A 22,929-nucleotide genomic window follows, 5' to 3' on the forward strand; every position below is an offset into this window, starting at 1 on the left:
TAAAGGAATCGAGGTCTATGTGGGCGAGCCACTGAGCTGGAATAAATGTTAAAATAGACATGGTTTTGATTGCACAGCCACAAAATATAAACACATTACATGTGTTTACGTGAGACTAGAGAGATAAAATCACTTTCTAACCTTGTCTATGTAACATTATATACAGTCTTTCAACTCCTGTCATGAGCTTGTAATGGCAGTGAACCCTCTTTTTCATATAATACAAACGATTTTTCCAGAAAGAGACAGTTTTAAATAAATTCCACTCACAGAAATTATAACAGTAACACATTAAACAGAGGTTCAGCCTAGAACAGTAGTTGTACTGAAAAAGGACAATTTCTAAGTTTACAGGTTAAATATAAGCTCCACATTTCTTCTTTCAATGCCTCTAGAACTGCTTGACTTTCACTGTAATCATTTGCATTATTTTAAACACTTTTTATTTGTTGTTACAAACTAAGGGACAATTCAAACGCGTTTTCTGTAATTATTGCCCGCAAGGAAGAATTGATTATTCTTTATGTAAACCATTTCATACTGAAAGAAATGTTCCCCCCAACTATACAATTTTTCCTTTGTTTTTACGTGTTTCTCCCAGGTTGTTTGTTTGAGCGCTGGTCAGTAGTAGTAGTATGGGTTTGGCATCTGTGTTTTGTGTTGAGTTAGTATGTGTGTGTGGGATCTGTGTTTTATGTTGAGTTAGTATGTGTGTGTGGGATCTGTGTTTTATGTTGAGTTAGTATGTGTGTGTGGGATCTGTGTTTTATGTTGAGTTAGTATGTGTGTGTGGGATCTGTGTTTTATGTTGAGTTAGTATGTGTGTGTGGGATCTGTGTTTTATGTTGAGTTAGTATGTGTGTGTGGGATCTGTGTTTTATGTTGAGTTAGTATGTGTGTGGGATCTGCAGAGGTGTTTAAATGGAATTGTGATGCCTGAATGGCTGGACATCACCCTATTAAATGAGGTGTTAAGGAAATGGACAGACGTCTCCTGTTCGGTAGAGATTTTCTCCCATTTTGCTTTCCCACAATAATATTTAGCTTGTGCCTGAGCTTTGTCTGACATTCACAAAGCAGCCATCTCTCTTTGAGATTAGAAAAGTTTTTTTTTTTTTTTTGTAATTTTACAATATTACAAACTTTTGAACAGTATGTATAGTGGGTTGAAATATGTATTCTTATTATTTTATATATTTATTTACAATTTTAATTTAAGTGTTAGCAGTTTTGTTAGTCATGATTATAATTGAGGAAATCATCTGTTTAGATTTAAAGATCTGGGGCTGTCAGTCACTTGATTGACTCCACCCACTACACTTTCAATAACAGCTCTGTGTCCACCCACACTACAGCACAGTTTTCTGTGTTACTTATCTAATCATTATGTCATTGTAAGTTATTTGAGGAGTTCAGTCTGCTTTTACGTCAGTGTTGCTCTGCTACATTGTGTGTGCTGCAGGCTGTCTGGCAGAGGACTGTAATTATTATCTTAACCCTGATTTCCTGAGAGATGCACAGTGATGATAATTTAAACAACGCTTACATTGCTCTCTCTTCCATTGTCTGTTTTAAATCAGTCTGCATTCTGGGATTGATTTGCCTCTAATTATTTTCTGAATCTTTCATTTGGCGTGCTGTCATCCACATCGGTGGCTTGTGTACTATTGTTTTTGATGAACATCACAGATGTGATGCTCTGATGTAATGTCTGTAATGGACCGGAGCTTGTTTGCAGTCCCCAAACTTATATTCTTAAGAACATGCTGTCACAAACACGTATCATCAATATTCACACACTGTCAGTGTTCCAAATGTTTCTCCAGAAGCTGCATATATTTCTTCCTAATGCAGATACTTCCTGCACATAATGTTCCTCACTAATCCAAATATTTACTCAGTATGAAATAAGCGCTCTGTAGATGTGCCAGAAAAAGCCTGTCTGTCCACCTCCCAACTGCAGACAGACAAGAATAGAACGAGAACAAATGATTTCTGATAAGAAAAGAGAAATAAAGAGATGAGAATATTTAAAGCTAAAAACAAAATTAAAGAAGATTACTGTAAAAAATAATTAGTCCTAAAAATTGAAAATAAAAGACTTTCAGTTACCATTTTGCTGTAGATGTTTGTGGCCAAAAAAAAGACTTTCTTGTGTATTTGCAGGTATATATCTGTCTGATCTGACCTACATTGATTCGGCGTATCCCTCCACCGGCAGCATTCTGGAAAACGAACAGCGTTCCAACCTGATGAACAACATTCTGAGAATCATCTCAGACCTGCAGAGATCCGTTGAATATGGTGCGTATCACATTGTGTGTTTGTTTACTTTGGCAAATGAACAGAAGTAACAGTGAATTCATTTCTCCCTCTGTCTCAGATATCCCAGTATTGCCACATGTCCAGAAGTATCTCAACTCTGTTCGCTACATTGAGGAGTTACAGAAGTTTGTGGAGGACGACAATTATAAGTGAGCAGGAGCTGCGTGTGTATTACATAATACACTACCAGTGAAAAGTTTGGGACAATTACAATTTTTTTATGTTTTTGAAAGAAGTGTCTTATGCTCACCATGATGGAAAATGCAGTAAAACCAGTAATATTATGAACGACATGCGAAATTTCTATTTTAGAAATGCTTTACATAGCGGCTGGAACAACAACAAACTATGACAATGATAATCTCAGGTACTTATTGTGTGCTTTATTCAGTCCCAAAAGTGTCTACTATGAGTTTGAATATCATTCTGCGTGACATTTATAGCCATAGTTACGGTGGCCGAGAGCTCAATGCGCTGCAACTTCAGAAAACACATGCAAATAGAAAAAGCACCAGCAAATCAAGAAAACATCTTCATCAGTTTGGCAGCAGGTGGTGCAAATGCTCACAACACAAACAACTAAAGAAACACACTGCGAATGCTCACAGCACAACCAAATAAATTTGATCTGCAGTGCGTTTCTTTGTTTGGTTGTGTTGTGAGCATTTGCAGCGTGTGTGTTGTCAAATTGAGGAAGTTGTTTTCTTTATTTGCAGGTGTTTTATCTATTTGCAGCGCGTTGAGCTCTCTCGGCCACCGTACATAGTGAAAGCAACAACAGATAGTTTACGTCAGATCTTGAAAATAAGTTAAAGCAAACATGTTAGGTATGGGCATTTTCCCAAAAATTTGCATTCGAATATTCGGGCTCATAAAAAAATGAATATTCGAAAATTTGTTTATTTAAATAAGGTTTGATGAGAGTTTTTGTCACGATTTCTGAACAAGCTTATGATTAGCCGTTACTCAACGATGTTCTACAACAACGTTACATTATATTGCAAGGTTTTATTTTGGTTGAAAACTTGTAAACAACAACAAAAAATACATTAAGATCAAGCAGAGCAAACGGAAAAATCAAGCAGACTGTTCCAATTACAGTACAGGCTACATATACTCGACTGTTTGGATTTCATGATTTCTCATTGTGGTGGTGATTAGTATGATAAATCAGTTTCACTAATTCATCTGATCAGAAGTAATTACATTTTGTCAGATCATTTAGTTCAAAGTAAATCCAAACTTCGCGAGGCAAATGACGACGTTCTGTGATCAAATACCATTAACACGCTCCACAGTGCCGCCCAGTGCATGTAGTTATAACTGCTAAGGATTTATCATGGATTCCCTGCATTCACGGTCAGCAAATTAACATAGTAAAATTCGAATATTGTTTTTATTGTTCGAATAATAATTACAGACCGAATGTTCGACTATTCGTGCACACCCCTAAAACATGTACATTAAAACTGCAAATTCAGTGCGAACCAACAAGCGTTTTCCATAACAAAGATGATATCCGTCACTCAGTATGTACATTTAATAATGTTAAAAATGTGCAGTGCAGTGTGCTTCTAGAGAGAGCCCGCCCACAAGCGCTTCTGATTGGCTGTGGTATTTTATCAATTCTGTTGTTTCGCGTCAGGTGTGGACAGCCAAACATTAAGTCGCTGTAGCGTCACGTGTAGTTAGTACACTGTGTCATAATATTTCACAATATTAGTGTTTTTACTGTATTTTTAATCAAATAAATGCAGCTTTGGTGAATATAAGAGACGTCTTTCAAAAAAAAAAAAAATCGTAATTATTCCAAACTTCTGACCAGTAGTGTACGTTATATTTTTTAGTTTGTAACGGATACTCATGGTTGTATGTGTATCAGATTGTCCTTAAAGATCGAGCCACCAGCTACCAGCACACCTCGCACCACTGCCTCTAGAGAGGACCTCACAGGTGAGAAACGCATGCGGCCCACACACGCTGACGCTAACCAGGCGTCATGCCATACATCTCTTCTGAGTTGTTATCCTAACCAGATGAAGCCATGATGTGACAACATTTCATCAGACGTTTGGATTTTATTTATGTTGTGTCATGCTGGGTTTGCTCTGGCCACAGTGAAGTTCCGTTGGTTCAGATTTTCCCTCCCCAAAGCTTCAGTGTCACACATTCTTGTTAATATTAGTGTGTTTGCTATTAGGTCCAGACACATCTGCGTCACCGTTATGTGGTCGTCGTGGTAATGTTGCTGAAGGTGCCCTGCCTAAAGTCCCGCCGACGCCACCTTCACCCCGGAACCTCATCACCTACGGACACAGGAAGTGCCACAGCCTCGGCTATAAGTGCGTTTGATTCCTGTCCTCCGATCATTTGTATACATCACCCACTCCTTTGTGTCTGAGTTTATTCTGTCTGCTTCAGTACCTTTAGTCATTCTTTGTGTTTACATTTAGTCATGTAGCAGACGCTTTTATCCAAAGCGACTTACAAATGAGGACAATGGAAGCAATCAAAATCAACAAAAGAACAATGATACTCAAGTGCTATAACAAGTCTTCGTTAGCTTAACGCAGTACATGTAGCAATTTTTTTTTTCAATTGATTTTCAATTAGATGCCTTTTTTGCTTTTGCTAATTGTATAATAAAAAAAAAGAAAACAAATAGAATACAAAAAGATTAGAAAAGCTAGTGTTAGTTTTTTTTTTTTTTTTTAAGAAAACAAGCAGTTAGTAAATGAATAGAGTGCAAGTCTAAAAGGGACATTTTTATTTTTTTAAAGAATAGAATTATAATAGAGAGTGCTAGAGCTAGAGTGTCAAATAAAAAATGGAAGAGATGTGTTTTTAGCCGTTTCTTGAAGATGGCTAAGGACTCCGCTGCTCCGATTGAGTTGGGCAGGTCATTCCACCAGGAGGGAACATTTAATTTAAAAGTCTGTGAAAGTGATTTTGTGGTGATTATTTAAATGAGATTTCATTTACAACTAGTCAGTGAAACGAGGTTCTGTAAATCTAAATATATATAAAGAGCTCAAATTCCTGAGACTGACTATGATTTTTGTTTTGATTGTGTGTTGTGTTGTGTTTTGATTTTTTGTTGTTGTTTTTTTTTTGTTAAAAAAGATAAAATGTATTTAAAAAATAAGACGTTCAGCTTGAGAGTCCCAGTTTTAAGGATTGTTGGAATTTTTTTATTTGGGAATTATTACGAATGATTGATTTTTAAAAAGGAAGTTAATTATTTCAATAATTGACATCAATTCAACAGAATTATGTCAAAATTAGGGTTAGAGCGGAGTTGGAATAGGCCAAAATCATATCATGTATGGTATTATTAGCAAGTGCCATATGCCTGACATCTTAGCAGCTGCATTACAATTTGGCATTGACTGAAATTTAGTTCTGTTCCTCAGTCTAATTTTCATTCAGGCTACAAATCTGAATGACCGGTTTCTGATGCGTTTCACCTCACTGCTTTGCTAGCTCTGTTTCATTAGTACAATTCATAGAAAGACTCTGTAGCATAAAGCAGAAACTTCCTGAAAAGGATCTACCTTATACTTTTTTTTTTTTTTTTTTTTTTTTTTTTTACAAGCTTTCCAGATTTGTCACTGTTGATCAAGAAAGCCTTTCAAACTTGTCTTCATCTCTTTCCTGTGTGTGCTGCAGTTTTATCCACAAAACGAACACAGTGGAGTTTAAAAGCGCCACGTTCCCCAACGCTGGATCCAGACACCTGCTGGACGACAGCGTGCTGGAAAGTCACACTCCCACACGAGGGCAAGCGGAGAGCTCAACACTGTCTAGCGGCATTTCACTGGGTATAACACACAAACACACACACATGAAGCTAATGAATCATGGACTGGATCGTTCTTTTTTTATCAATATATGTCATGATCTTATGATTTCAGGAAGCAGTGAAGGATCGGAGCTCAGTGAGGAGATGTCTTGGCCTGCATTTGAGAGGTGAGTCTTCTAAAACATGACCACATGCTTGAGTACATATGGACAAAGCATGTCATCATGGAACATGCTGGAATCCAACATAGCCCTTCCCGCTCCCCACAAACCCTCCTTAACAGAGACTCTTCCAGCACTTTTTTTTCATCATCATCATCATCATCATCTTAACATATCACTTTTATCTAATACAGCTTTTGATTATTTGTTTAATCTGTAATTGATTGTTTATAATGCGTTGACCATCTCAAACGTGATATAAACCTGCTTTGAGAGTCTAGTTTCCCATAATTGAACACCTGGGCTAAAACAAGCTTCAGCATGTGAATGTAAATGGACCTTTGCACTAGAATGTGTGTTTTTTGGCTGAGAAGAGTGTGTTCTGTGACCCTCAGCTGCCTGTGCTTTCCTCTGACTGCAAATGATCATCATATTCCCTCATTAGTGCTCTTCCTCTATTGTAGCTAATGAGATAAACTTCCTGTAACAGGAACAGAGTATGAGAGAGTCATTTGTGACGGCCGCTGCTTACCATGCTGCATCAGGTGTACACTAAATGCATGTCAAAGCCCCCTTTTCTGTCTCTTTCTGTGTTCTAAAAACCTAGTCTGTTTTATATAAAAAAAAATTAGGAATTTAATAAATTACAAATAATCGTCTTTTAATTAATCGTATATTAATTTGACCATTTTGAGATGATCAAAATTAGTTTGGCCGAGTAATAGTGTCAATTCCAAAATCTGCCAATAGCCTTATTACCTCATAATGCACATTTCCCGTTTTTACAAATTTTTGAGTAAAAATATGGGATTAATTTAATTAAATTTGTTTTTGTCCATTTTGTATTTATTAATGAATAATGCACAATTTCTGTTTTTAAATGTTTTTTGAGTAAAAATGCGTTGTTTATATTTATGGTTTTGTTTATTTATTTGTTTTATTTAATAATTATTTACATAAATCTGGTTCAGCAGAATTCTGAATATTTATGGTCAGATATTTACAGTACCATTCAAAATGTTTTAATGTTTTTGAAAGAAATATTTTATTATTTTTTCAGGATTCTTTGAATTTAATTTAATTTAATTTATTTTTTAGCCATTTGTAACTAATGGGATATTAGTCTGCCAGTAATTTTCGCAAAATAAGCACTTGGTGTCTTTGTAACTTTCTTTTTGCTATAATAGCTGGTTGGCTCTATATTATTCAGTAGTTATATTAAATATATTATACACTATATTGGTCATTGGTCACCCTGCTTTCTAGGTATTGCATTTAGCCAGAGTCTTTAGACCACAGAAGGAGACTAAGAAAAGTCCATGCTGCAGAGCTCTAGCACAGCCTGTACTGTGTGTTATGTGTGAGGGCTGTGACTGACCACTGCCCCGCTATGACTGACACTCTACAGGACTCGATTCTACCACTCTCTGGGCCCCGTCAGCAGAGTGGGCCGCATTTCCTGCAGAGGAGTGCTCAGGCCCAGCAGGTAACTCAACAACCCTCCGACCCCCACCGGGTCTCTCTCTGACTTGCCCTGAACAACTGGGGAACTATCGCCGTCACAGTGTGTGCAGTGTGTGTTTTCTTGCTGTGGAATCAGGTGGTGGGCTTTTCTGAATCACGTGTGTGATGTTGACTCTTATGCTGCAGTCGTGGCTTGTTGCTACTAATCAAAACCCGCAAAAGCCACTGAAGCATCTCTTCTGATTGCTCCTGCTTTCTGTTCTCTAAACACACACACAGCTCCTCTCACCACGATGCTTGCTGCAATGTTATAAAGAAATGCATGACGGGAAAACGAAATGCTCCTCTTTTGAAATAAGGGTTTGAACAACTAATGTTGATTTATTCCCTAAAACACAGCCAGTTGGCGACCTCCAGCGCTAAAAGCACCATCACTGTGAACGACCCTTAAGGTGTGGTCACATTTAGTGTTGCAATAGGCAATTTTGTGCGAGGGCGAAAGATTTCCTACATGGATTTTGCATCAGGTTTAGTTAGTTGACCAACAGCTGTGCTTCTTACAGAGTTCGCCAATGTGACCACACCTATAAACAACAACAAATTCAACATTCTGATATCAAACTAGGATTGTGCGGAAATTCACTAGTTACTGTCTAAACAAGACTAGATTATTATTATTATCTAGATTATTATAGAAATGAATAGTAAACTAGTAATCCTAAGGGAATAATTCACCTAAAATTGAACATTTGCTGAAAATTCACACACCCTCAGCCAATCGTAGATGTAGATGAGTTTGTTTCTTCACTGGAGAAATTTAACATGGCATCACTTGCTCACGAATGGATCCTCTGCAGTGAATGGGTGCCGTCAGAATGAGTCCAAACAGCTGATAAAAACATCACAATAATCCACAAGAAATCCACATGACTCCATCAGTTAATATATTGTGAAAAGCTGTGTGTTTGTAATTTTGACAAACTTTTGATTTAGATTTAGTCATAGTCATAGTCTAAAATGCAGTTTAGTTTTAGTCATATTTTAGTCATTTGAATTGTTTGTTTTAGTCGACTAAAGATTTTAATCGACTTAATCTACAGTTGATTTAGTTGACTAAAATGGGTTTAGTTCCAGTCTAATGCATAAAATTTCCAAACTCATTTTATATTCCTGTAGAAAGCATCTATTAACATGGTAATATGAATGATATTTAGGATTGAACATTAGCCTTGTGGGCAGCACGTCAACATGTAGCGCCGTTGTGCTTCAGGTGTCCTGTGTTCAAGTCCCGACTCGTGGACCTCTCCCGATCCCGTCCCCTCTCTCTCTCTCTCTCTCTCTCTCTCTCTCTCGCTCTCCCCAACCTCGTTTCCTGTCTATCAAATAAAAGGCAAAAACATCAAAAAATAAATCTCTAAAAATATATACATATATATATTAACGGTGCTTGATCAGTGTATATTTCTCTCCAGATTAATTTTTTTTTTCACTGGAGAAAACAATATGAATAAGAGACTTGTATTTTAGTTGAAAGCAGTTGTTTGAAGTTAGAAAGGGTCTTAATGATAGATGTTCAAATTTTTTTTTTTTTTTTATCAGCTATTTGGACTGTCATTCTGATGGCACCCATTCACTGTAAGTGAGCAAGTGATGTAAACTAATCTTGGATGGCCTGAAGATTAGTAAATTTTTAGTTTTTGCTTATCAAACAAGAATATCATGTGGGACAGGACTTGATTTTATCCATCAGCCGCTGATTGGATTGTGAAATGTGAGTGTTTGCATACCGCAGTAGAGACACATATGAATGCGATGGGCTAAACTGCATTGCAGCCTTGCATTGCCAGTTATGACATTTTGATTACAATATCAGTAAATGCATGCACAGATGGGCCAATCAGACATAGCTCTCAGAGGTTTTTCACTTTAGACGAGTTCTTGTGTTCAAAAACAATTAAATTGTAATTGTGAATCAATGGAGCAGTGGTCTTGATGTTTTTTTTAAAAAGGTGCACTGAATGAACGGTTAAAAAACTGAATAGTGCAGCCCTGCAGAAGGATAACTGCCAGATGTTCAACAAATAAATAGACTAAATAGCTATAACCTCAGATGCAGACCTATAGATAATGTAAAAAATAAAGGGAACATTGCTCACAGCAGAAAATTTGAAGTCTGACAGTAATTGTCTTGAAATTTATTGTTGAATGTGGTGAATTTGTTACACAAGCAGTGCTCTGATGGTCCCAGCGGTGCTTTAAAAAGGGTACATTTAATTTTAAGACTCAACCTCTCAGATGGGGGTTTACCATGCTGAGAGTACTGCACGTCAAAGCACCGCACGCTAAAACCCTCGCAGAGTGTTTTTCTGTGTGGGTAAATTTATCCATTTTAAAACACTGGTAGCGGTATTTTTTTTTTAATAAATAAAATAAATAGAAAGAGCTTGTTCAGTAATGAAGCACATATGGTGCTCATGGTTAACAGATGACCACCTACTTTTGCATATCAACAATTTAAATTTTTCGGTATTATGTACTTCACATCTGGCTGGGTTACTCAATCATAAAAGAGGTCATCTACAAATAGAAGTCTTAAAGGTGCAGTAGCCAACATGGAAGTGCGCATGGAAACAGAATTAAGAAAACCTTCACTAAGTGGACTTTAAAATGCCACAGAAGTGTGTTTATGAGAAATATGCTGATATATGGTAGTGTCAAGGCTTTGTTAGGAGTTGGGACTTCAGTTCCGTCTTTTCCTGTTTCATCTATCTGTTCCCGTTTTCCCTTATTTGGTTTTGTTCCGGTTTTCCTCATTAGTTCCTTATTAGTTAATTAAGTCCATTCACCTGTGTTTTGTCATCTCGTTCACTCCTTTGTTTCCGATTCTTTATAAGCATTCAGTTTGGTGATTATGTTTGTCGAGTCTTAACGTTATGTTGGTATTGAGAACTTTGTTTATTGGAACCTTTGTGTCATTAAAGCCTATTGTCACAGAACTCCCCGTTTCCTGCCTTCCCTGGGGCACGTAACGTAACAGGCTTTAAGTTTGAGGGATGTTTTTTTTAGATCCTACTGTAAATGAAAATAAATCAAAGCCAATTCAGTGAGACTGAACGACAAGACGGTAAAATGATCTTAAAGAATGTAAGGCTGTTGGTCTTTTATTTGTAGATTTAGAAATAAGTAATAGAGGAATGTTTTGTGGCTCTGAAATGTCTGTAGACAACATTGTTGGCGGTGGAGTTGCTTTCTTTCTGTACTTGTGAAAAGAGAATGCTTTTGGCAGTATGCAGTAGCAGAGAAACAAATAATAATAATAATAATAATACATGTACCAGAAGTAAACAAATAGTTCACCAAAAAAGAAAGTCATGATTTACTCACCATCATTTTGAATCTGTCACTTTCTTTAATGATGCAAAAAACTACTTGGCAGGTTAATGAGAGTTCATAGATCAATCACTATTTTGAGATTTTTGTTGAATCTGTTGATCCAGTTCATTGTCTAAATATTTATATCATTGACTTTATACACGTTTTGAATGACATGAGTTGAATAAATGACTATTTATTTTTGGGTGAACTTATCCCCTTAAGATGGATATTAGTCAATAGTAACTATTCAGTTTTTCACAGTTCACTCATTTCCTTTCTTTTTCTCTCAAACACTCTCACTTTCTTCACATTCATAACTCTGGGGTGTGGTTTTTCAAATATATTCACTTGATCTGTAAGTTTCTGTCTCTTTAAAAAAAAAAAAAAAAAAAGTGTTACATGTCCCCCGTGTGTCAGTCAAACCTGTGTGTGTGTGTGTGTAGCTCTGCAGAGTCGGAGGTGCTGGCGGTGCATCTGTACCCAGGAGCCGTCACAGTTCAGGGGGTCTTACGCAGGAAAACAGTCCTAAAGGAGGGCAAGAAACCCACGGTGAGAACACACCACCGCTGCAACTCTTCATCTGTCTCCTGTTCATAGACTCTCCCTGTGATCTCGATCACTCTCTTTTCTGTTATTTTCCAAAGTAGTGCCAAATGCAAATAATAAAATGCAACTAAACGCAATGCATTGTTAGCAAACCGAAATAAAGAAGGCCATTTTCTTAAAAAAAAAAAAAAAAAGAAATAAAATAATTTTTCCACACATCTATTTTTTGAAAACAAAACCTATGTATCCAATAAAACTCTATTTTGATACATGTTCATCTGACACTTGGCACAGTATGACACAGTATTACACTTTTTCTAGTTATTTTATATTATACTATATTTAGTGCTATCAGTCGATTAAAAAAATTACATTAATTGTGAACTAACAACTAAGTTAAGTGAACTTAAAAATCTTCATGTAAACCCATTGTAATAAATGTCATATTTAGTTACATGTGCCCTTCAGCAAGTAGGAAATATACAGAAATTTAATAAAATTATCAAACACTAAATTCTAAATTAAATACACTCTAAAAAATGCTGGGTTAAATACAACTCAGCGCTGGGTAAAATATGGACAATTTTATTTAACCTAGCATTTTTTAGTGCATGAATGAATTTTCAAAGCTACAAAAGTTATTGATTTCCTCTTTTTTTTTTTTTTTTTTTTTTGTTCTTTGATTAACAAATATCACAGCATCTGCGTTATTAGGTTATTTGGCTTCTATTACTTTAAGAGCTGGCGCTACTGAATGTGACGCGGATCTGGCACACATGCTCATAGTTTCATTCGTTCTTTTCCATGCTTGTTTGACTAGCATCTGGCACTGAGGTGAACTGGAGTGTGCATCTGAAATGTCTCCTGTTTGATGTGATCGTACAGACGTTCTGCATCTAAATAAATGCAATTCTTGTCAAGACAAAAGAGAAGGAAGCAGCCGTTGTAAGTGGGGTGTCCAACCCTAGCTCCACCCCTGCGTTAACGGGGTTAAAGGAGTCATATGACGTTGCTTAAAAGAACATTATTTTGTGTATTTGGTGTAATGCAATGTGTTTATGCGGTTTAAGGTTAAAAGAACACAATATTTTCCACATACTGTACATTATTGTTGCCCCTCTTTGCCCCGCCTTTCTGAAACGCGTAGATTTTTACAAAGCTCATCGTTCTGAGAAGCAAGGCATGCTTTGATTGGCCAGCTATTCAGTGCATTGTGATTGGCCGAATGCCTCAAGCGTGAGACTGAAATGTTACGCCCCTTACCGTATTGTGATGCTGTGTCCCAGCGCGACGACACAAAAACAATTAAACCCACCATAAATGAGGCATTTGTTGCATCCAGTGGGGAGATAATTACTGATTATAATGACTTATTATTTTGCCTTTTTACGCGTCGCGTTGCATCGCGCTGCGTAAACATTAAATGTCTGCATTTGTGATCGGAGAAACGACAAACAACAAGCACTCCTCTACACACCTCAAAACTCGCGTTTGAATCGTCAGTAGCAGAAACATACTTACAGGCTATGAGTCAGAAGCGCCAGACTGTCCTTGCAAAGTTGGAATTGCTCCACTTTATAGAAACAGTCTTTGTGCGAGCCAGCATTGAAGGCTACTCTTCCAGGTTCAGGAAATAGTCCTCCGTAAAATGCGCTGCACACACTCTAATATTTGGGTTGAACTGTTCTGGAACACTGTTGTAAATACAAATGAACCACTGATTTCTAGTTGTGTCCTCTTCGCTTTCACAACGAAACACAGCGTCTCCAGGTCATGGTGCCGGCGCCAGCAACAATACTACAGCGAGAATAATAGTTCCGCCTTCTGTCATTGCATATACATTTGGGCAGTGTTATGCAAATCTTCCAACACCGTGATGTAGACATGTGGGGGCATGTTTAAATGAGCCGTTTTAGGGGGGCGTGGTCGAGTCTTAACTTTTATAAAGGATAACTCTTTGCAATCTCTTTTGCAACGTCAGGGATCTTATATATGCAAAAACAGCTTGTAACATTAAATAAAAATGTAAAAACGGTAATATTGTGAACACTTGGTAAAATTTAGCATAGACGGTTTCATTTATTTTATTAAAAATAGTATAAACAGTAATATTTTTAAATGCTATTACAATTTAAATAGATTTTTTTCCGTTTGAATATATTTTCAAATGTAATTTATTTTTGGGGAATCTGTGACACTTTTTTCTTAATTATTTGATGAAGAGACAGCTCAAACGTAATTTATTTGAAGTAAGACATTTTTGTAACATTATAAATGTCTTTACTGTCACTTTTGTGGAATAAAAGTATTAATTTCTTGTTTTTTGTTTGTGTTTTTCTCATACTAATCCCAGACTTTTAAGTTGTAGAGTATATTGCTTGATTTGACTTTTTTTTGCATTCAAATTTGGTTTTGTTGGGTCACTACTTGATGTCCAGTGTAAAACCAGTTGGGATCCTTTGCTCGAGCACATTTCTCCGTCTGCACTCCACCATCTCTGTCATTAGGTCTCTTCCCCTCTGCCCTCTCATCATAATCTGCACTTTCATCTTTTGCTCCACAGTCTCTCTTAACTGTCAGTCATTTCTCCATTAGCCCCATCAAACCCCGTGGTTTCCTCAGAGAGGATTGTGTGAAAGGAGCCAAGGCAGTAAAAGATACTGCGGTGAAGTCCAGTAATGGGAGCTGAGAGGCCTTTAAAAACCCACATCTCCTGCACATACTTGATCTGCTACTAAATCTGCCTATCTCTGTCTTTCTAGACCTTTTACACAAACATGCACGTGCATACACTGGATAACTACATGTTTGTACAGTTTTGGCCCTGTTTTCTTGCATAAGCGTATAATTAAGTGAGTGTATCATTCAGTTAATCTTGATCGATATGTTGAGATTTCTTCTTGGCCTTCTATTTTATTTTAAGCCTGCTCAGGAAATGTGTCTCACACACAAGCTTGATATATTATGCTTAGCTGACATTGTGGGGATTTTGTACTTATGAAAGACAGTTTTATATTTCAACCACACTTATAGGCTTCCTATGAAGTGGTGTTTGTGGTAGTCGTCTGAAATTAAAAATGCGACTGTTGCACATTTAAATCGGTGTATCTTTAATTATTACACGTCTAATTGAACCAAGTTGAGAGGTTTGTAATTGTTTATGGTCAATATATTTACTTCTCTGCTCTGCTTCTGAGAAAACTGCTGTGATGTGGGTATGTACGCTTCAGTGTTTGGACTAATGTTTGGTTTTTCTTGTATTGTCTGTAGGTGGCAGCGTGGACTAAGTATTGGGTAGCTCTTTGTGGTACTCAGCTTTACTATTATACTGCCAAGTCCCTCAAGGCCACAGAGAGGAAGCATGTGAGTCTCTCCACACTATTACAGATACCAACACACAGTAGTCTCACAAACCATATTGTTGCTTATTCTGGCAAAAAATTACCACATTTAAGAAGCTTAAAAAAGATAAGACCTATTTAGGGCTATTAAGATTTATATTTTTATGACTAAGCAATTGTTATTATAGTTTTAAAGAAACTAATGTGATTTTAATTAATACAATAACTGTTATTATTATTATTAGATTAAAAATGATAAAACATTTACATTTTAAAATAAATATACACTACCCTTCAAAACTATGCTCATCAAGGCTGCATTTATTTGATCAAAAATGCAGTAAAAACTGTAATATTGTGAAATATTATTACAATTTAAAATAACGGTTTTCTTTTTGAATATATTTTAAAATGTAATTTATTCCTTTGATGCAAAGCAGAATTCAGCTTCATTACTCCAGTCTTCAGTGTCACATGATCCTTCAGAAATCATTCTAATGTGTATTTGATGCTCAAAAAATTAATTATTATTATTGAAATTGTCATACTTTTTTTTCAGGATTCCTTGATCAATAGAAAGTTCAAATGAACAGCATTAGTTTCAAATACAAACATTTTATAATAATTCTAAAAGTATTTACTGTCACACTTGATCAATTTAATATGTCCCTGCTAAATAAAAAAACTATATATTTCAAGAAAGAAAAATATTGCACTACTTTTTCTATCCTTTTTTAGTCAATTTTATGCAATACAGAAAAAAAACACTTAGATTCTACTGAGAATAAATATTAATTAATATGAATAGAAATTTTTAAATGTAGTAATGTAAAAAGTGATGTTCCTAACATAAATCTTTTCTTAGTCCCACTTTGGACTAATAAAATCCCGAGCGCCCTCATTTCCACGTTTCATCGTGGTTCGTCTGTGAGATTTGAATTGGCTGATTTTTAGAGTACAGTATACTTTATACAGACCACGGTTGGTCCATCTGAAGCTGATGAAATGATGACAGTCTTCATGTGAGAGGAAGAGAGCGTCACTGTGTCCTGCAGCCCGATGCGTCATCACATAATCACTTCAGTATGACACTGATGGGAGAATGCTCATTCTAATACCGTCCAGCAGGAGAGTTTGGGAGACACAGGGATCCTGTGAGCCAGAAACAGTTACGCTGAATGGACTCGATCAAACAGAAAGCTTGGGTGGCGTTTGTAGAGATGTGACGCTGTCCTGGAGGTGTAGAGAAGGGAGGAAGAGTTGTTGGAGGCAGGAAAGATGCTAACCACAGCATGCCGGATGGCTGATTAATCAGGCTTCAGTGCTGAATGAGGGCAGCTGTTTGCAGACATTGAATAATGAGATGGATGACATCATCAGCTATCACACATTATCAGTGTTAATGAGACGCACTTGTCACTATTCAAACATACACTAATATCCAAACATCCACATGTACACTAACAGATGTTTATACATACAAAGCTACTTGCTTATGCTGACACTTGTGATACATGTGTGATAGATAGTATTTATAGAGTTGTAACTTTTTAGTTTTAGTTACTTTTTCTTATTTGTAAGTCGCTTTGGACAAAAGCGTCTGCTAAATGACAAAAGTAAGTAAAAGTATGTGTGTTCAGGATTGTGCACAAGAATGAAGCCAAGTTGTATGTGGAAATACTTATATTAAAACAGTTAAATTGATTTTCATTTTTCAAGTTAGTAATTAAATAATAATAATAATAGGAAGTAGTAGTAATAATAATAATAATGTTTCAATATAAATATATTTCTTTAAGAATTGTAATGCCATTTGATATAATTAGTAATTAAATGTTTATATTAAATAAAACTTAGATTAGAAGGATTTAATATTTTGACCCTAATTTCCAGTGATTTTATTTTCAGTATTATAATAATAATAATAGTAATAATAATTAAATATAATTTCAAATTAAAAATGCAATTTATTATTATTTGATTAGAAGCATTTTAATAATTAAATATAAATAAATCATTTTTGTATTGTGTCGTTGATATTTGTTATTAAAATCTTTTAAATGTTTGTAAATGTTTATTAAAATATTTTAATGTTTTGACTGTAATTCTCATTTTTAATAATAACAATAGCTGTAGTATTTCAAGTTAAATGAATGTCTATAAAAAATATTAATTTGTAATTAAAATTGTTTATATTCAAAAAGATTAGAAGCATTTAAATATTTTGACTGCAATGTTCAGTTTTTGTTGGGTTTTTGCCATTTTCAGGTTTTTTTTTATTTTGACCGCAATGTTCAATATACAAATAATAATAACAGTATTTCAAATTAATTAAGAAAAATAAATAATTCTAAAAGCATTTTAATATTTTCACGATGTTTCACAGTTCAAGTCTACCGCCAGCAAAAGTGTTTCTGTTTTGGGCTTAATGGCCATGATGGCAGATGACCCGGAGCATCCAGACATCTTCCTGCTGACCGACTCTGAGCATGGTGAGACAGCCAATCACAAGCCTTGTACTCGGACAGCAACCAATCACAAGTTTTGATTAAAGAGACATGACCTATCACTGAAATAAAGTCTAACAAAACACTGTTCAGTTGATACTGAGAATTAGTATATGATAATATGCAATTATTCTTTGTGTGTGTGTGTGTGTGTGTGCCATCAGGAAACTCGTATAAGTTCCAGGCAGGGAACAGAATGAACGCTCTGCTGTGGTTCAAACACTTGAGTGCAGCTTGTCAAAGCAACAGGCAACAGGTGAGTGTGTGTGTGTGTGTTGATTTATTCAGCTCAGAGCTTTTTATCTCACAGGGTTCTTTGTAGAAAAAATGCACCATATAAACCATTCAGCGCCCTTCGGTGTGCACTTAATGTTCAGAGCGTTTCCAAAGGATGCATTTCTAAGCTAAATTGTAGATGTTAATTGCTCCTCGGGAGATGCTATTGTGTTGAAATCCTTTGGGTTCAATAAATGTGGGAACGTTTTGCTCTAAGCTTCAGTTTTGAAGCAGCAAATCACTGACTGTTTCAGTTGGATCTATTAAATTAAAAGCATTTCACATAATGGCTTTTTGAAACCTCTTGTTTCCAAGTACATGGGTCAGACTGAACTACAAAACCATGTTGCATCAGCAGGTGTTTGGGTTTTCATTAAACTGAGCAATGACACTGCCCTCTAGTGCTTGAATTTTACTAGACACTTCCTTCAAGTGCAGTGTTGGAGAAACTAGAAGCATTATTTACAAGGGTTAAACTACAGCCAAGCTACTCTTTTATGAAAATATGTTAACTACATTGCAAGCTAGAACTACAGGAATTATTATTATGGCTTTTTAAATATGAGCCTGTAGTTATCAGATCATGATATAATGTCAAATTTAATCAGCGCCATATTTGATATATATATATATATATATATATATATATATATATATATATATATATATATATATATATATATATATATATATATATATATATATTTGTGTGTGTGTGTACACACAACATACAATATAAATAATTAAATAATAAATAACATTAAAATATTATAAATAAATATTATGAAAAGAATATAAATATTATACAAATATTGTGTTAAATATTATTACAAAATAACTGTTTTTAATGTATTTTAAAATGTAATTTACTGATGCGATGCAAAGCTGAATTTTCAGCATCATTCTAATATGCTGATTTGCAAGAAACATGTTTTATTTTTTATTAATGTTGAAAACCGTTATGCTGTTTAATAGATTTGTGGAAACTGAGACATTTTTTTCCAGGATATTTTGATGAAGAGTAGGTATTTATTTGAAAGAAATCTTTATATAAATCTCTCATTTTGAATTATATGAATACATTTTATACATTTGCAGACTAGTTGGTGCATATTTTGATTGCGCTCAAATACTTATAATTAGTTATAATTATAAACGTTGCATTTTTTTTGCATTTGTAAGATATTTCAAGCCCTTGGACTTTTGCCGGGATGCACATTTAATGATAGGACCTCATGGAACTTTTATCTACAAACTTTCTCCAGAGTATTCACCATCTCGACTAGAATAGAATAGGCTAGTAGATATCAGTACAGGATCTTGTGAAATCATACATAGCGCTTTCAGATTTTCTCATTGTCACTTTCTCTTTTTCCATTTCAGGTCCCAGCGAATCTAATGTCCTTCGAATGAGTGAGACCAGGGCGAATCAAACATATGGAGAGCTCATGAGCGGCTGGATGACAGGAGAGCAGAGGAATATGAAGATCGCTGGGGAAGGAGGAGAGGCCAGAGATGAATAAAAGAGCAAATGACTTGTGTTTTGTGTGTGTTGGAGCTTTTCCACTGCCATCACCCAGCCTGAACCCCACAGCAAACTCCTCGAGCACCACTGCCTTAACAAGCAGAGTGTGAGTGTATGTGTGTGTGAAAGAGAGCGATGCAACGCCCCCAGCAGCAACGGTGTCCCCTCCTCTGGTTTGACCTGAAAGGACCCGATTCCTTCTTCCTTTTACATTAATTTAGACTTCCTGCATCTTCCATCTGATTCCCAGCAAGCAATGAACTTGGATTCTTCTTGGGCTCTTGAAGGACTCTTCATGGACCTCTGGAGTTTGTTTACACCTTCTTTACCTTATTTGTTGCTTGAGTTTTATGGTTGTAAATCTAATCAGCGCTTCTCCTTCTTTGACCAAACACACCCAGGAAACTCTTCGGCTCTGCACAAGACGCTGATTGCGTCTTCACACACTTGAGTTAGGCTAATGCAAGCATGACACAAGATTTTCCACAAACAGGTTCAGCTGCAGCAAATGGAAGTCCCTCAATTATTAAAACTCAACCAGAAAGGGCTCCGATACTTGACGAATTCCAGATGAAGAGAAAATCTTTATCTTCCGAATGTTTCTATTCAACTTCTGTGCTCTTTTATGGATTCTCCTAACTTCTTTTTAGCTCATATCGACACAAACACACACACACAAACATGTTTGTTTTGCTTGAAGGCACCCAAGATGTTCAAAAGCAGGGTGTGTAGGAAGAAAAGATTGAGAATGGAAGAGCTCATCAAGCAGGAACGAGATGTTTGAAGCCACTCCTTTATGGTAAGACTCGTACAGCTTCAAAACATCTGCAATAAGCACACCGGTTTACACAGGTTCAGTCAAACAGTAACGTTTGTTGGCTTTTTGAGTCGTTTATGAGGACACACCTACGTAAACACACCTTTCAAGCTGTGAATGTTAGTGGGCGCAGACGTCAGTTGGTTTACATCCTCAAACTTGTATTTAGTCCCATTTATATTTAGTTTTTTTCCAATGGAATAGTGTGAACCGTGGGAATCGGAGCAGGAGGTAAGGCACTGCTTGTGTTTTCTCTGCATCAACGGCCCACTGCTATTTTTTTTGTCTTTTGCTTTAATGTGGTTTTATTTGATTTATTTTATTTCAGTATTACTGGGATAGTTGCACATGTCTAGACTATTTTAATTGTCTGTTACATTAACACGTTATGTATGTTTTTGTTGGTTTCATTTTTAAAGTAATGCCACCTTGACTTGGCTTTCTTCTCGTTGAGTCATAAAGCTTCTTGTTTGCTCATTTAGAGAACAGCTTTATCAGTTTCTGTTGGGAACAAGAGATGTCGGTTAAGCTTAGAACTAACGATTAGCGTTCTGAGGCATAACGGAGCTGGGGGCCTTATCCCGCCAGACCAGGATGTCTCAAGACGTTCGATTAGATGGATCCATCTTCATCTTTCGATTTCACTAGATCCTCCTGTTCTTCTGTATTTCACGGACCAGTGTGTCTTTCCAGGCTCAGCTCTACTGTTTCCAGTCGTGTGGAACATCAAAGTCGTTTTTCAAATGGGAAGATCTTGGGTAATAAAGGACACGCATCCAGCTTTGCTTGGATGATAATTGCAAGAAACTTCTTCCAGAGTGTCGAGGTGCTGCGGCATTTTTGTTTGACAGACAATAATAAACCAAATTGACATGAATAAACTGTAATGGAGGACTTGGCAACTGGTTTATACTCGGCCTGACTTCAATAACAAGTTATCTCCATTTCCTTTGTGGAGTTTTTGTGTGGGATTTGAGTGGAGATGATTGGATGCTGAGGTAGAGGATGGGAAACTGGCCATCTTGCATTGCTTGTCTTCTTAAAATAATATTTTTGTAAGGTATCTTTAACCTAAAAGGGAGGATTTTATAGGAAATGGGGCATCCAGCACAGGCAATATTGAGGCATTTGAGAAATGATGGTTGTGACAGGTTAGCTGATCTGGGGTAGTTTTTGTTTACATGCGTTTGTATTGTTCTGAGCCTTTAATATCAAGTATTATCACTTTGGGTTGTAAAAAAGCTATCTGAAGCTCTGCCACATAAAATATGAGGGGAAAAAAAGCTATGGAATTCAATCAGCAAAATGAGACGCTGTCGACGAAGTGTTTACATGATAAAATGAATATGAATGTTATTTTGGTTCAAGCTGTGAAAGTGCCGTGAGGCTGGATTGTCATTTTTGAGCTGTTGTGAAAGCACAGGCAGAGAAGTTTCAGAAGATTTTGACCAACCACATGAACTCGGCACCGAAGGAGAAAGGTGTTGAAATGGGAATTTTTCTTAATAAACGTAGAGGAACATCAAGCCAGACATTTTACTGAAATGAGTTACGCATCTTGACAAGTCTCCAGCCTTTTCCAGCGGGGACTCGGACCAAAGTAAATTATGATACTGTTGGTTCTGTGGCATTTTCTAGGTTTTTTTCTCGAAAAGTTCGGATGAGGGTTGACATTATGGAAGAGTACGAGCAAGAAACTGTGTATGGTTAATAAATGGAGACAGAAGAACGGTGGGAAACGTGATTGAGCTGCCTCTGTTATCTAATACGTTTTTGGACCTTTTCTGGATTGTTTTTGTTCCAGTTGTTTATTATTTCACACTACATCTCTTTCTCTCTGTCTCTCTTTTTTTGTGAACAATAATGAAATAGTTTCAATGAAATTGTCCTTGACATTTATTTCATGGATGTTTTCCCCCCTAACTACAGTAATGATAAATGTTATTTGTGTTGTTGCTGGTTTGTCTTTTTTCCTTTTACAGTTTAATGTGTTATGTTCAGTCTTTTCAGTGAGATTCTCTATATCTCCAACATACTTTGTACTATTCGGTCTTTATATGAACAATGCGTGTGATATCATACACACACACACGTGATATTGACAGATGGACTTCTCATCTTCTCTGCTGCTTTCTTTGGCTGTTTGAACTTCACCGCATCACTTGTTTTATGTGGTGGTGTATTACAGCGGACTGATACGGATTTGTAGTGAGTTGTTTAAGAAATGAATTTGCCTGTGTGTGTGCGCGTGTCTCACTCTGTGCCATCCTGTCACCTGCTCCCACCTTATAACCTCTCCGTCTGGACCCATGACCCAGGGTAGTGCTATGACCTTTGACCTGAGAGATGTGCTCCTGGGTTCCAGACAGGACAAAACTAATAAACACTTTTGGTTGTTTGTTTTTTAATCCAGTGGTCCCTGTGTCTTCTTTTGGCTGAGGATGTGGCTTTGTTCGGATTTGCATATGAATGTAATTACAGCAAGGCATCCCAAAACGTAATCATCATGACTTTTAATATCTCTTTGATCAGAGTTAATAGTTTTTATTTTTTTTATGTAACACTGAGGTCATGTGACAGCAATGTACTATATTACTAATGTGTATTGTTGCACACTGTATACAATATAAGCAGTGTATATACTACAAGCGATATGCTATATTTGATTCTGAACATCTGCATGTGCTTGCACACCTAAACTAGTGTTACAACTCGGTAGTCTCTATACTGTTAAAGTAAAATAAGTGATTCTTTATAAATCTCTGCATCTAGGTATGCTGCTCCACTTTC

General features: G+C 36.3%; 1 protein-coding gene across 4 annotated transcripts in view; it reads left to right on the forward strand.

The window, feature by feature from the left end:
• Window positions 1-22,929, forward strand: part of LOC306844128 (ras-specific guanine nucleotide-releasing factor RalGPS2-like) — a 113,430-nt gene extending 90,501 nt beyond the window's left edge. For 2 of the 4 annotated variants that reach the window (XM_079376054.1, XM_079376055.1), the window contains exons 10-21: window positions 2,167-2,304; window positions 2,384-2,474; window positions 4,208-4,278; window positions 4,526-4,667; window positions 5,995-6,146; window positions 6,240-6,294; window positions 7,697-7,774; window positions 11,571-11,676; window positions 14,944-15,036; window positions 17,401-17,506; window positions 17,686-17,777; window positions 19,181-22,929. In XM_079376054.1, the coding sequence (XP_079232180.1) occupies window positions 2,167-2,304; window positions 2,384-2,474; window positions 4,208-4,278; window positions 4,526-4,667; window positions 5,995-6,146; window positions 6,240-6,294; window positions 7,697-7,774; window positions 11,571-11,676; window positions 14,944-15,036; window positions 17,401-17,506; window positions 17,686-17,777; window positions 19,181-19,210 (1,154 nt within the window). In that variant the 3' untranslated portion in view covers window positions 19,211-22,929. The remainder of the gene's footprint in view (window positions 1-2,166; window positions 2,305-2,383; window positions 2,475-4,207; window positions 4,279-4,525; window positions 4,668-5,994; window positions 6,147-6,239; window positions 6,295-7,696; window positions 7,775-11,570; window positions 11,677-14,943; window positions 15,037-17,400; window positions 17,507-17,685; window positions 17,778-19,180) is intronic. The other 2 variants (XM_079376057.1, XM_079376056.1) reach the window with 1 other exon arrangement.

Source organism: Barbus barbus, assembly GCF_936440315.1.
Source record: "Barbus barbus genome assembly, chromosome: 24".
Lineage (NCBI taxonomy): Eukaryota > Metazoa > Chordata > Actinopteri > Cypriniformes > Cyprinidae > Barbus > Barbus barbus.